Here is a 14,511-nt window from a genome sequence, read left to right as displayed (position 1 = left end):
CTCATTCTATCATTTTGTTCTAGTTCATCATTTTACATCTAGTGCTACTGAGATGTAAATCTGCAGATCTAGAAAAGGATTGGTTTCAGGCTGGAACCAGGGTAGTTTCTCTTCAGTCCACTCTAACCCTAAGGGTGGTGTTCATGTCACTCAAGACACATGAGCCAATCAGAACCTCCACACCGCCCTGCCAGTCATTAAAGGAGGAGGTTCTTCTGGTTCCCAAGGCTGAGATTTCCTCTCTGTAACTGATCAGGCATGATTTGTCCTGGGTGCTGTGTTCTGAGTGTGTCTGCTGGGTTCGGTGGGGGAGCTCAGACAAGCTCAAAACTGCAGACATGGTAAGTGCAGGGTCATCTCTCCTAAAGGGGAGGAACAAGCAGCTTAGCAAAGCGTGCACTTGTGGTGGGTCTTGCCAGCAGCTGGGTTGTAAGCAGCAACCAGAGAGCTAAGGCTGCCTGTGAGGTCCTGTGTGGTTCTAGTCGCTCCTTTAATCCATAGATGGTGTTTGAATAACATTATTATGGAGTCTGCGTCTGCCTCCATAATAAACTTTTGGAGCTTGTGTGTAGAAAAATCCTTTGCAAAATGCCAAACACGAGAGCCCTCATTTCTTTATTATCTTCTAGAAGTTCTGCCTTTAGCATTTAATGTGCTGGTCTGTTTGTAGTCCTACAAAAGATCTGTTTGTAGTCCTTAATAGCTGAGTATTATTCCACTGTGTAAATGAAGCACATTTTTTCTATCCATTTTTCTGTCATGGGACTTGTAGGTTGTTTCCAGTTTCTGACTCTCACAAAAAAAGACTGCCATGAACATAGTCATGGAACGTGGTCCCCTCTGACATGGTGGGGCATTTTTTGGCTATATTCCCAAGAATGATATTGCTGGATCTTCAGGTAGATCTGTTTCCAATTTTCTGAGAAACCTCCAGACTGATTTCCAGGGTGTTTGAACCAGTTTGCAATCCCACCAGCAATGGAGGAGTGTTCCTCTTTCTCCACATCCTTCCCAACAGTGTTGCTACTTGAGGTTTTGATCTTAGCCATTCTGATTGGTGTAAGGTGTAATCTCAGGGTTGTTTTGATTTGCATTTCTTGGTCACTAAGGACTTTGAACATTTATTTAGGTTCATCTCAGTCATTGAAGTTTCCTCTGTTTGTGAATTCTCTGTTTAGTTCTATATACCATTTTTTTGATTGGTTTGTTTGGTTTCTGGTTAGCTTCTTGAGTTCTTATATATTTTGGATATTAGTCCTCTATCGGATGTGGGGTTAGTGAACATTTATTTTCCAATCTGAAGTTTGCCGATTTGTCTTATTGATTTGTCCTTGGCTTTAGAGAAGCTTTCCAGTTTCATGAGGTCTCATTTATCAATTCTTGGTCTTAGAGCATGAGCCATTGGAGTTCTGTTTAGGAAATTTCTCCTGTGCCAGTAAATTCACTTTCCCTCTTTCTCTTCTATTAGATTGAGTATACCTGGTTTTATTTTGAGGTCCTTGATCCACTTGGACTTGAGTTTTGTATAGGGAAATAAGAATGGATCAATTTGCATCATTATACCTGTTGACTGCCAGTTGACCCAGCACCATTTGTTGAAAGTACAGTGTTTTTTTTCCACTGGATGCTTTTAGCTCCTTTGTCAAAGATCAAGAGACCATAGGTGTATGGGTTCATTTCTGGGTCTTCAATTCCATTGCACTGATTTTCCTGCCTGTCTCTGTACCAATACCGTACAGCTTTTATCACTATTGCTAGGTAGTTGATCTTGAGGTCAGGGATGGTGATTCTGCCAGAAGTTCTTTTATTGTTGAGAATACTTTTCCCAGTCCTGGAGTTTGGGTTATTCGACATAAATTTGGGATTGCTCTTTCAAACTCTAAGAAGCATTGAGTTGGAATTTTGATGGGGATTGCATTGAATCTGTAGACTGCTTTAGGCAAGATGCCCATTTTTACTTTATTATCACTGCCAATCCATGAGCATGGGAGATGTTTCCATCTTCTGAGATCTTCATCAATTTCTTACTTCAGAGATTTGAAGTTCTTGTCATACAAATCTTTCACTTGCTTGGTTAGAGTCACACCAAGGTATTTTATATCATTTGTTACTATTGTGAAGGGTGTCATTTCCCTAATTTCTTTTTCAGCCTCTTTATTCTTTGAGTATAGGAAGGCTACTGATTTGCTTGAGTTAATTTTATATCCAGCTACTTTTCTGAAATTGTTTATCTGGTTTAGAAGTTCTCTGGTGGAATTTGTGGGGTCACTTAAGTGTACTATCATATCATCTGCAAATAGTGATACTGTGACTTCTTCCTTTCCAATTTGAATCCCAATGATCTCCTTTTGTCATTTAATTGCTCTGTCTAGGACTTCCTAGTACTATGTTGAAAAAGGAAGGGAGAGGGTGGACAGATTTGCCTAGTACCTGATTTCAGTGGGATTGCTTCAAGTTTCTCTCCTTTTATTTTGATGTTGGCTGCTGGTTTGCTGTATATTGCTATTATTATGTTAAAGTATAGGCCTTGAATTCCTGGTCTTTCCAAGACTTTTATCATGAAGAGGTTTTGGATGTTGTCAAATGAAGTGATATGTGGTATTTTTCTTTGAGTTTGTTTATGTAGTGGATTACATTGATAGATTTCCATATATTGAACCATCCCTGCATTCCTGGGATGAAGCCTACTTGATCACACTGGATGAGCATTTTGATGTGTTCTTTGCTTTGGTTGGCAAGAATTTTTTTGACTATTTTTGCATCAATATTCATAAGGGAAATTGGTATAAAGTTCTGTTTCTTGTTGGGTTTTGGAGTGGTTTAGGTATCAGAGTAATTGTGGCTTCAGTAAACAATTTGGGTAGTGTTCCTTGTGTTTGTATTTTATGGAATAGTTTGAAGAGTATTGGTTTTAAGTCTTATTATTATTATTATTATTATTATTATTATTATTTTGGTTTTCTTGGTTTTTTGGATTTGGTTTTTTTTTTTTTTTTTCGAGACAGGGATTCTCTGTATACCACTGGCTGTCCTGAAGCTCACTCTGTAGATCAGGCTGGCCTCGAACTCAGAAATCCCCCTGTCACTGCCTCCCGGAATCCTGGGATTACAGGCGTGACACACCACCATTAGTAGTTCAGTCTTCTTTTAAGGTCTGGTAAAACTACATTTAACCCATCTGGTCCTGAGCTTCTTTTGGTTGGGAGACTATTAATAGCTGCTTCAATTTTTTTTTTTACTTGATTTGGGTTTTTTTGAGACAGGGTTTCTCTGTATATATAGCCCTGCCTGTCCTGGAGCTCACTCTGTAGAGCAGGCTGGCCTTGAACTCAGATATCCCTGCCTGCCTCTGCCTCCCAGAGTGCTAGGATTACAGGCATGCACTGTTTTTTAGGGGTTATGGGATTGTTTAGATCATTTATCTGATCATGATTTAACTTTGGTATCTGGTATCTCTCTAGAAAATTGTCCATTTCATCTAGACATTCCACTTTTGTTGAGTATAGACTTTTGTAGTAGGATCTGATGATTTTTGGGATTTCTTCAGTATCTGTTTTTATGTCTCCCTTTTCATTTCTTATTTTGTTGATTTAGATACTGTCCCTGTGTCCTCTGGTTAGTTTGGCTAAGGGTTTATCTATCTTGTTGTTTTTTTTTAAAAGAACCAGCTCCTGGTTTGGTTGATTCTTTATATAGTTCTTTTTGTTTCTGCTTGGTTGATTTCATCCCTGAGTTTGATTATTTCCTGCTCTCTACTCCTCTTGGGTGTATTTGCTTCTCTTCATTCTAGAGCCTTCAGCTGTGCTGTTAAGCTGTTATTGTACTTTCTTTCCAGTTTCTTTGTGGAGGCACTCAGAGCTATGAGTTTTCCTTTTAGCACTGCTTTCATTGTGTCCCATAAATTTGGGTATGTTGTGCCTTCCTTTTCATTAAATTCTAAAGAGTTTTTCTTTGTTGTTGTTGTTGTTGTTTTGGTTTTGTCGAGACAGTGTTTCTCTGTATAACCTTGACTATCCTATAACTCACTCTGTAGACCAGGCTGGCCTCGAACTCAGAAACCCACCTGCCTCTGCCTCCCAAGTGCTGGGATTAAAAGCATGTGCCACCACAGCCCAGCCTAAACAGTACTTCCTTTCTTTTTTATTTCTTCCTTGACTGAGTTATAGTTGAGTAGAGTGTTGATCAGTTTCCATATGTATGTGGACTTTCTGTTGTTTTTGTTGTTAATGACGACCAGCCTTAGTCCATGGTGATCTGATAGGGTGCATGGAATTATTTCAATCTTCTTATATTTGCAGAGGTCTGTTTTGTGACCGAGTATATGGTCAGTTTTGGAAAAAGTACTGTAAGGTGCTGAGAAGTAGGTATATTCTTTTGTCTTAGGATAAAATGTTCTCTAGATATCTGTTAAATCCATTTGATTCATAACTTCTGTTAGTTTCACTGTTTTTCTATTTAGTTTGTGTTTCCCTGATCTGTCCATTGATGAGAGTGGGGTGTTGAAGTCTCCCACTATTATTGTGTGGGGCTCAATGTGAGCTTTGAGCTTTATTAAAGTTTCTTATATGAATGTGTGTTCCCTTGTTTTTGGAGAATATATGTTCAGAATTGAGAGTTCATCTTGGTAGATTTTTTTCCTTTGATTATGAAGTGTCCTTCTGCCTTTTTTGATTACTTTAGGTTAAAAGTTGATTTTATTCTCTATTAGGGATAGCTACAGCAACTTTTTTCTTGGGACCACTTCTTAGGCAAATTGTTTTCTACCCTTTTACTCTGAGGTAGTTTCTCTTTCTGTGTGAGTTGGGTTTTCTGTATGCAGCAAAATGTTGGGTCGTGCTTATGTATCCAGTCTGTTAGTCTATGTCTTTGTATTGGAGAATTGATTCCATTGATATTAAGAGATATTAAGGAGAAGTGATTGTTGCTTCGTGTTATTCTTCTTTTTCTTTTTTTTTCCTTCAGTTTTTTGAGACAGGGTTTCTCGGTGTAGAGCAGGCTGGCTTCGAATTCAGAAATCCGCTTGTCTCTGCCTCCCAAGTGCTGGAATTACAGGTGTGTGCCACCACCCCCAGTTCCTGTTACTTTCTTATTAGAGGTGGGGTTATGTTTGTGTGGTTCTCCTTTATTTTTGGTTTGTTAAAAGATTAAGTTCTTGCTGTTTCTGGTGTGTACTTTCCCTCCTTTTATTGGTGTTTTCCTTTCATTATTCTTTGAAGGGCTGTATTTGTGGAAAGATATTGTGTAAGTTTGTTTTTGCCATGGAATACCTTGGTTTCTACGTGTATGGTAATTGAGAGATTAGCTGGGTATTGTAGCCTGGGTTTGCATTTGTGTTCCCTTAGTGTCTGTATGACACTCATCAAAAAGAAATGGGATGCCCAGGAACTTCTGGCTTTTATAGTCTCTGGTGAGAAGTCTGGTATAATTCTGATAAGTCTGCCTTTATATGTTAGTTGGCATTTTTCCCTTACTGCTTTTAATATTCTTTCTTTGTTTGGTGCATTTGGTGTTTTGATTATTACATGACAAGAGGAATTTCTTTTCTGGTCCAGTCTATTTGGAATTCTGTAGGCATCTTGTTTGTTCATAGGAATCTTTTTCTTGCCAGGCTGTGGTGGTGCATGCCTTTAATCCCAGCACTTGGGAGGCAGAGGCAGGCGGATTTCTGAGTTCGAGGCCAGCCTGGTCTACAGAGTGAGTTCCAGGACAGCCAGGGCTATACAAAGAAACCCTGTCTTGAAAAAGCAGCAGCAGCAACAACAACAACAGCAACAACAACAACAACAACAAAAACAACAACAAAAAGGAATCTCTTACTTTAGGTTAGGGAAGTTTTGTTTAATTGTTCTTTTGTTTTTGTTTTGTTTTGTTTGGTTTGGTTTTTTTTTTGTGGGTTTTTTGTTTGTTTGTTTTTTGGATTTGGTTTTTTCGAGACAGGGTTTCTTTGTATAGCGCTGGCTGTCCTGGAACTCACTCTGTAGACAAGGCTGGCCTTGAACTCAAATCCACCTGCCTCTGACTCCCAGGGTGCTGGGATTACAGGTGTGTGCCACGACCACCCAGCTTGGAAGATTTATTCTATTATTTTGTTGAAGATATGTACTGGCCCTTGAAAATCTTCACTCTCCTATACACCTATAATCCTTATGTTTGGTGTTCTCTGGATTTCTTGGATATTTTGGGTCAGGAGCTTTTTGTGTTTTGCATTTTCTTTGACTGTTGTTTCAATGCTTTCTATGGGATCTTCTGCATCTGAGATTCTCTCATCTTTCTCTTTTTTTTTCTGTTTTTGATGCTTGCATCCATGACTCCTGACTTCATTCCTAGACTTTCTGTGTCCAGAGTTGTTTCCCTTCTTATTTCTTCATTATTTCTACCTCTACTTTTAGATCCTGGATGTTTTTGTTCAATTCCTTCACAGGTTTTGTTGTCCTTTCCTGTAATTCTTTAAGGGTATTTTTCCTGTTTACCTATGAATTTCTTTAAGGGTGTTATTTATGTCCTTCTTGAAGTCCTCTTTCAGCATCATGAACTGTGATTTTCAACGCAAATCTTGCTTTTCTGGTATGCTAGGGTACTCAGGACTTGCTGTTGTGGGAGGATTGGGTTCGCATGATGTGATGTTTTTTTGATTTCTGTTGCTAACATTCCTATGTTTGCCTTTTGCCATCTGGTTATCTCTGGTGTTAGGTGGTCCTGTTGGCTCTGGCTGTTGTTTTTCCTTCCTGTGGGCCTGCAAGGCTTGCTCAGCACCCCTGGGTGACCTGCTCTCCCCCAGTTCTGGCACTGCCCAGCTTTTGTGTGTAGGTGCGGCCCCGGCAGACCCTGTCTCAGCTGTTTTGGCACTCTGGTGTTCCCTGTGCTACTGGTTATATACCTTTCTGCTCAGTGGCAGTAGAGAAGATCTGTTTTGTTTTTCAATTATTAGCAGATGAATTTAGAATGTAGTTTTGATACATATAAGTATATGCTGGTGTACGAACTTCACTGAATTTTGAAACGTGGTAGAGAGTATATTATGTTTCTCAAGATGTTATGTGTTGGTGTCATTTCTTGTATGTTCCATTGGATTGCACATGTGTGGCATGATTACTGCCTGTGCGACTTGTTTTGAATTTTTTGAATGAATATGAATATTTTTCTATATGCAAGAGTATGTTCATCTTGTGTGCCTAATGCTTACAGTAGGAAGAAGATGGTCTCAGACCTCCTGAACTTGGTGCAGTGGACAGTTGTGCTCCTCCATATAAATATTGGCAATTTAATCCACTTATTTGGTAGACACAGAATACCTCTGGTGAGCCACGTCTCCTGCCCTATGTTGCTGATTCATGATTAATGTTATATAGCTAATATTTTCATCGGTCCATTTGTAAATGTTTGAACGTACATCACCTTTTATCAAGATCTTATTAATTTTACTGTTGAACCTGGGTCACTTTAGATTTTTGGAAGAAGAATGCAGACTTGGAGTGAATGTATAATTATTCGTAAGAACTTAAGTGAAGACCTTTGAGTTCTTTTTATGTTTTTGTTTGATTGATTGATCAATTGATTGATTTTTGCAAGGGAGTTAGTGTCTCATTATGTACCTGTTGCTGTCCTGGAATAACTATTTTGTACCAGGCTGACATCCACCTCAATGACATGTACCCGTGTCTGCCTCCTGTCTACTGGGATTAATACTGGCAGGAGTGAATACACCCAGCGTGCTCATAAGGGTTTTTTTTTTTTGGTTAATATTTATTCATACAGTTTATCTGATGCGTGCTCAGCACTGTTGAAGTGTATGCTTGTGTGTCTGTATGTGTGTTAATTGACATTCCATGTGGAAGGCTTCGTCCTACTCACAGGGTGCAGAAATGACAGGTGAAGCTCATTCATTATTCTGTTTCCTTCTAAAATGCCTTGATTATATTAGAGCATTTGTGTCATGGATCAAGTAGAGGAAATACCAGAATTATATGACTGTATTCTCAATAAATTATACATTTACAATATTCTCAGCAATATATTCTCTAATGTCCACATGTATGGAATATTTTAGGGTATACTCAGCTATGAAGATGTGCATGTGAACTTCACACAGGAAGAGTGGGCTTTGCTGGATCCTTCCCAGAAGAGGCTGTACAAAGATGTGATGCTAGAGACCTATGGGAATCTGACTGCTATAGGTAAGGCAGTAAATTTCCTTTCACTTTTTAAAATGTAGGGACAACTCTTACTTTCTTATTATTATTTCTTTCTGTAATTTCTATTGAAAATGATGAAGAATGAGCGCAATAAACAATCATGGTTCTAAAGTTCACTGAATTTAGTACCTTGAATTTTGTGTAACTTCCAGTAATGTAACATGCACTCTCTGGAACTATATTTTAGGCTACGTTTGGGAAGATCATAATATTGAAGAAAACTTTCAAAGATCTAGAAGATATGAAAGGTAACATTCATGTGCAACCTGATAAGAATATGTGTCCTAAGAAATTTTATTACATCCTCAAAAATTTAAAAGAAAGCAAGATGATTAAAAAAATGACTTTAGGTTATAGATGATTATTAAATTCTTACAAAATCATGTACAACAATGTCAGGTATCTAATTTATGTTTGCAGGGCACTTCGTTAAGTACAAAGAAGAGAAAATAATGCGTTAACACATCTCACCATTTGAATCTCAGCCCAATAGAGATTCTATGCTGTAGAATTAATCTCCTACCACTTAGATATTGCAAAAGATACATGGAATAGGTAGTAAGTTTATATCCAAAAACCTCTAATGAACAAATATTCATACTAAAGCTGGTGACAATCATATAATTTTAATAATGTTGCCAGATTTTGTGAGATGGACAGTTTATAAGAGTCAATAAAGTAGTTGTGGAGAAAACTTAATCCCTATATTACTCACTTTTTAATAGGAATGTCATTAGTTATAATGGATACAAGCCACATGAACATATGTATATTGAAAGAAGCAACAACCTATCCCTCTCCTGCAATATTAGAAGATATGTAATACTCCCCACATTGAGTATACTAGAAATTTACAAATATTTAGTTTTCCTACTTACTAGAGGTATTTAAAATAATCACGCTGTACAATATCTCTATGAGTACTAGGAATACATATTCTTCTGTTTCCCTTGGTTCACTTTGCAAATGTAGTATTACTCACACAATAGCAAAGTTTATGAATGAAGTGAGGGTAGTAAAGTTCTGAGTTCTTCCTCTTCTCTTCAAATACGTGAATAAACTCCTATAGGAAAAGGTGCCATAAATGTGTGCCATGTCATCAATGTCCTTCCCTTCCCATGTGTCTTCAAAGATGCAAAAGAACCCACAGTGAAGGGGAACTCCATGGATGTAAACAAAGTGGTAATACATTGAGATCAGGTTCCTTGACAATTAGTCCAAATTGTAAACCTTATTCACACAGATGAAAAGATTTATATATGTTTAGAATGTGAGAAATCTTTCACATGTGCCAATTGTCTTTGCAGGCATGAAAGAAGTCATACTGAACAGCAACCCTCTGAGATTTTTCAGCGTGGGCAAGCCTTTTCATTTCAGAGTCATAACCTAAGACAAGAAAGAATTCATACTGGAGAGAAACCCTATGAAGGTGTCCAACATTTTGAAGCCTTTGCATATCACAGTAGTCTCCAAATACATAAAACAAGAGTTGATGGAGAGAAAACCTATGAGTGTAACCAATGTGGTAAAGATTTTGTATCTTACAGCTATCTTCAAACTCATCAAAGGGTACATACTGGCCGGAAAGGTTTTGAATGTAACCATTGTGGTAAAGCCTTTTTAAAAAACAGTAATCTCCAAAAACATAAAAGAACACATACTGGAGAGAAGCGTTATGAATGTAGCCAATGTGGCAAACACTTTTCACATCCGAATGGTTTGTTATATCACAAAAGTTTACACACAGGAGAGAAACCCCATGTGTGTCATCAGTGTGGTAAAGCCTTTAGAGTTAAAAGTCATCTTCAAATGCATAGAAGAACACATACTGGAGAGAAACCTTTTGAATGTAACCAATGTGGTAAAGCCTTTGCACAAAATAGTAGTCTTCTAACACATAAAAGAATACATACTGGACAGAAACCTTTTCAGTGTAACCAATGTGGTAAAGCCTTTTCAAGTAACTGCCATCTCCTAAGACATAAAAGCACACACACTGGAGAGAAACCTTTCAAATGTAACCAATGTGGTAAAGCCTTTGCAAGAAACTGTCATCTCCTAACACATACAATAATACATACTGGAGAGAAACCTTTTGAATGTAACCAATGTGGTAAAGCCTTTGCACAAAATAGTACTCTTCTAACACATAAAAAAACACATACTGGAGAGAAACATTTTGAATGTAACCAATGTGATAAAGCCTTTAGAAATATGGGTAATCTTCTAACACATAAAAGAATACATACTGGAGAGAAACCTTTTGAATGTAACCAGTGTGGTAAAGCCTTTGTACAAAATGGTAATCTTCTAACACATAAAAGAATACATACTGGAGAGAAACCTTTTGAATGTAACCAATGTGGTAAAGTCTTTGCACGAAATAGTAATCTTGTAACACATAAAAGAGTACATACTGGAGAGAAACCTTTTCAATGTAACCAGTGTGGTAAAGCCTTTGCACATAACTGTGAGCTCCAAATACACAAAAGAAAACATACTGGAGAGAAACCCTATGAATGTCATCAATGTGGCAAAACTTTTTCAAGTCTATCTGGATTCACATATCATAAAAGAACGCATAACTCATACAGGAGAGAAACCCCATGAATGCAATCAATGTTGTTAATCCTTGTTGTCCTTGTTTTTAATAACTGCATTGTATTCCATTGTATAAATGAAACATTTTTTTTTTTTACTCCTTTGTCTGCTGAGAGATATCTGGATGGTTTCCAGTTTCTGGTATTACAAATAAAGTTCCTTTGATCATAATGGAGTAGGTGTCCTGTGGTATGGTAGAACATAGGTTGGGTATATGTCCAGGAGTTGTATGGTTGTGTCCAGAGTAGAATTATTCCCAATTAACTAAGAAACTGGCAAATTTATTTCCAGAGAGGTTCTACAAATTCTCACTCCCACCAGCAATGGAGAAGTGTTCCCCTTGCTCCACATCCTTGCCAGCCTGTGCTGTCCCTTGACTTTTTTTTATCTTAGCTGTTCTGATGGGTGTAAGGTAGAATATCAGCATCCTTTTTATTTGCATTTCTCTGATGACTAAGTGTCCACGGAATGAATGACACACAAGCAATAGTCCATTTTTAACTTGTCATTTTGCTCAGTGCCTGGTCACAGCGAAGACTTCCGTGGCTAGCATTTCCTTTTCTCTGGTACTCCTGACAGAACACCTCTAAATCTGTCTTCAGCTTAGTTGCCTGTTCATTTTCTATGAAGCCAATTGTTCTTGCTGCCCAAGATGCTTTTGGAATGCCCCTCAATGCTCCACTTTTACTTTCCACCTACATTTTGGATGATCCCCTGCAGAGTTCTAAGTCTGCCCATCTCTGTCCTCCTGGGTCATGGCAAATCTCTCTGTCCTAATGTACAGCTCTAAATGTCCAACCCTGTGCCCAGTCATTGGCTGTTGGCATCTTATTGATGGGTCCAAAACATCATCAGAACATGTTTTAAAGTGTTGCAACATTACGAAGATGGGGAACCACTGTGTTACAGAAAAATAAATGTTTAATCATCATATTTATGTTTAATAATACTGTTCCTATCCTGATGCCCTGGTAGACATGACTAATTATATCCCCTCTCCTACAAAATTCAGACATATCCTCAAAATTTCTCTTCTCGGCGTTGAGGAATTTAGACCTGTCTATTGACATAGGCATATTCTTCATATTTAAGGAGATTTTAAAATAGAGTCTCCGTTACTTATTCTTTGAAATTTTCAGTCAGGTATATGTCTCTAATGGTGCATGTCTCTAATCTGAGCACTTGGCAGTCAGAGGCAGATGTCTCTCTGTGTCTCAATGCCACCCTGGCCTCCAGATGGAGTTCTAAGACATCTAGGGCTACACATAGGGGCCAGATGGTTTTAGGGCAGATTTCTACCAGACAGTCAAAGAAGAGCTAATATCAATATTCCTCAAACTATTCCACCAAACAGAAACTGTAGGAACACTACCTAATTTTTTTATGAAACTGCAATTACTCTGATACCTAAACTCCACAAGACCCAGCAAAGAAAGAGAACTTCAGACCAATTTTTCTTACACATATTAGTGCAAAAATACTCAATAAAATCTTTCAAACTAAACCCAAGTACATGTCAAAAACGCCATTTGCCAATATCAAATAGACCTCAACCTGGGGATGCAGAGATGGTGTGACCTTATTGGAGTAGGTGTGGCTTTGTGTGTGTGGGCTTTAATACACCTGTACTAGCTGCCTAGAAGTCTGTCATCTGGCAGCAGCCTTCAGATGATGTAGAACTATTACCAACTCCTGAACAATGCCTGCCTCGATGCTGCCATGATCCTGCTGTGATGATAATGGACTGAAACTCTGAAGCTGGAAGCCAGCACCAATTAAATGTTGTCCTTTATAACACTTGGTTTGGTCATGGTATCTGTTCACACCAATGAGACCCTAACAAAGTCAGATTGTAAACCCCAGTACTCCTCTGCCCAACACTGTACTCAGTTCTTTGACAGAGGACATATAAAATCACAGTATCTTAGCAGCCCTATTTATAATTGCCAGATGCTGGAAAGAACCCAGGTATCCCTCAACAGAAGAGTGGATGCAAAAAATGTGGTATATCTACACAATGGAGTACTATTCAGCCATTAGAAACAACGCATTCATGAAATTCTTAGGCAAATGGATGGAGCTAGAGAATATCATACTCAGTGAGGTAACCCAGACTCAAAAGGTGAATCGTGGTATGCACTCACCAATAAGTGGATATTAACCTAGAAAACTGGAATACCCAAAACATAATCCACACATCAAATGAGGTACAAGAAGAAAGGAGGAGTGGCCCCTGGTTCTGGAAAGACTCAGTGAAACAGTATTCAGCAAAACCAGAACGGGGAAGTGGGAAGGGGTGGATGGGAGGACAGGGGAAGAGAAGGGGGCTTACGGGACTTTCGGGGAGTGGGGGGGCTAGAAAAGGGGAAATCATTTGAAATGTAAATAAATTATATCGAATAAAAAAAAATCACAGTATCTGTACTTTACTCCAGTAATCATGAAATGTGGGCCCAGTACCCTCTGTATCCAGAAAAGTAAGTGCCTGTTCTTCCTAGTACTGCTTTCACCTATGCCATTTCACTTTATGCCCAGTTTTTCTCTCCAGAGGCAAACCCAACACACCTCCTCTTTTCCTGAAAATTAAATTTGTCTCAGGAAATGTTTGTCACATAACCACCTATTGCAAACCAGCAGAGGGAGCTCACAAGTTGAATTTGTTAGCCATCCCACTTATTTGCAAAAACTATTTTTTGATAATATTTGACAGATTTCATTGAAATTTTTAGTCAAAGCCAAAAAAAATCTCTCAATCAAAAAAAAAAAACCCAGACCCAGAAAGTTTTAGCATAGAATTTGACCAATACCAATACCAATGCTAATACTAAGAGCTATTACCAATGCTTAGCAAGTTATTCCATAAAACAAACACAGAAGGAACACTGTCAAACTCATTCTATGAGGCCAAAATCACCCAATAGCTAAATCACCCAAAGGCTCAACCGAAAAAAAGATGGCCAGAATAATTTCTTTCTGAAAATGCAAAAATACTCAATAAAATGCTAGCAAACCTAATCAAAGAGCACATCAAAACCTTAATTTACCTTGACCATGTAGACTTGATCCCAGGGGTGCAGGCTTGGTTCAAAATGCAAAAATACATTAATGTCTTCCATAATATAATCCACTATATAAACAAACTAAGAGAAAATTCTCAGATGATCATGTCATTGTATGTTAAAGAATACTATGATAAAATCCCACAGCCCTTAATGTTAAAAGTCTTAGAGGGATCATAAAGGGCCAGCCTGGTCGACAGAGTGAGTTCCAGGACACCCAGGACAATACAGAAAAGTCTTGTCTCGGACAAAAACAAAACAAAAAAACCAAAAACCAAAAAACAAAACAAAACAAGCAAAAAAAAAAAAAAAAAAAAAAAAAAAAAAAAAAAAAAAAAAGGAAAAAAATAGTTCATCTTAGTAGATTGTTCCTTTGACCACTATGAAGTGCCCTTTCTTATATTTTTTGATAATGTTAGGTTCAATTTTATTTGATATTAGAATGGCTACTCCAGATTGTTTCTTGGGACCATTTGCTTGGATAATTGTTTTTTCAGCCTTTTACTATGAGGTAGTGCTTGTCTTCTTCACTGAGGTATGTTTCTTTTATGCAGTAAATGGCTGGGTCCTATTTATCCAGTCTGTTAGTCTATGTATTATTATTGGGTAATTGAGTCCATGGAAGTTAAGAAATATTAAGGAAAAATGATTATTACTTC

The 14,511-nt window shown here is 37.9% G+C and overlaps 1 protein-coding gene across 1 annotated transcript in view; it reads left to right on the top strand.

Moving 5' to 3' along the window:
* Positions 1-10,930, top strand: part of LOC127686031 (zinc finger protein 431-like) — a 252,177-nt gene extending 241,247 nt beyond the window's left edge. The window contains exons 3-4 of the mRNA XM_052183840.1: positions 8,380-8,440; positions 9,500-10,930. Coding sequence (XP_052039800.1) covers positions 8,380-8,440; positions 9,500-10,802 — 1,364 coding nt within the window. The 3' untranslated portion in view covers positions 10,803-10,930. The remainder of the gene's footprint in view (positions 1-8,379; positions 8,441-9,499) is intronic.
* Positions 10,931-14,511: the final 3,581 nt, after the last annotated feature.

This window comes from Apodemus sylvaticus, chromosome 5 (assembly GCF_947179515.1).
Source record: "Apodemus sylvaticus chromosome 5, mApoSyl1.1, whole genome shotgun sequence".
Taxonomy (NCBI): domain Eukaryota; kingdom Metazoa; phylum Chordata; class Mammalia; order Rodentia; family Muridae; genus Apodemus; species Apodemus sylvaticus.
Note: the sequence above shows the minus strand (reverse complement) of the source record. Positions and strands in the feature narration are given on the sequence as shown.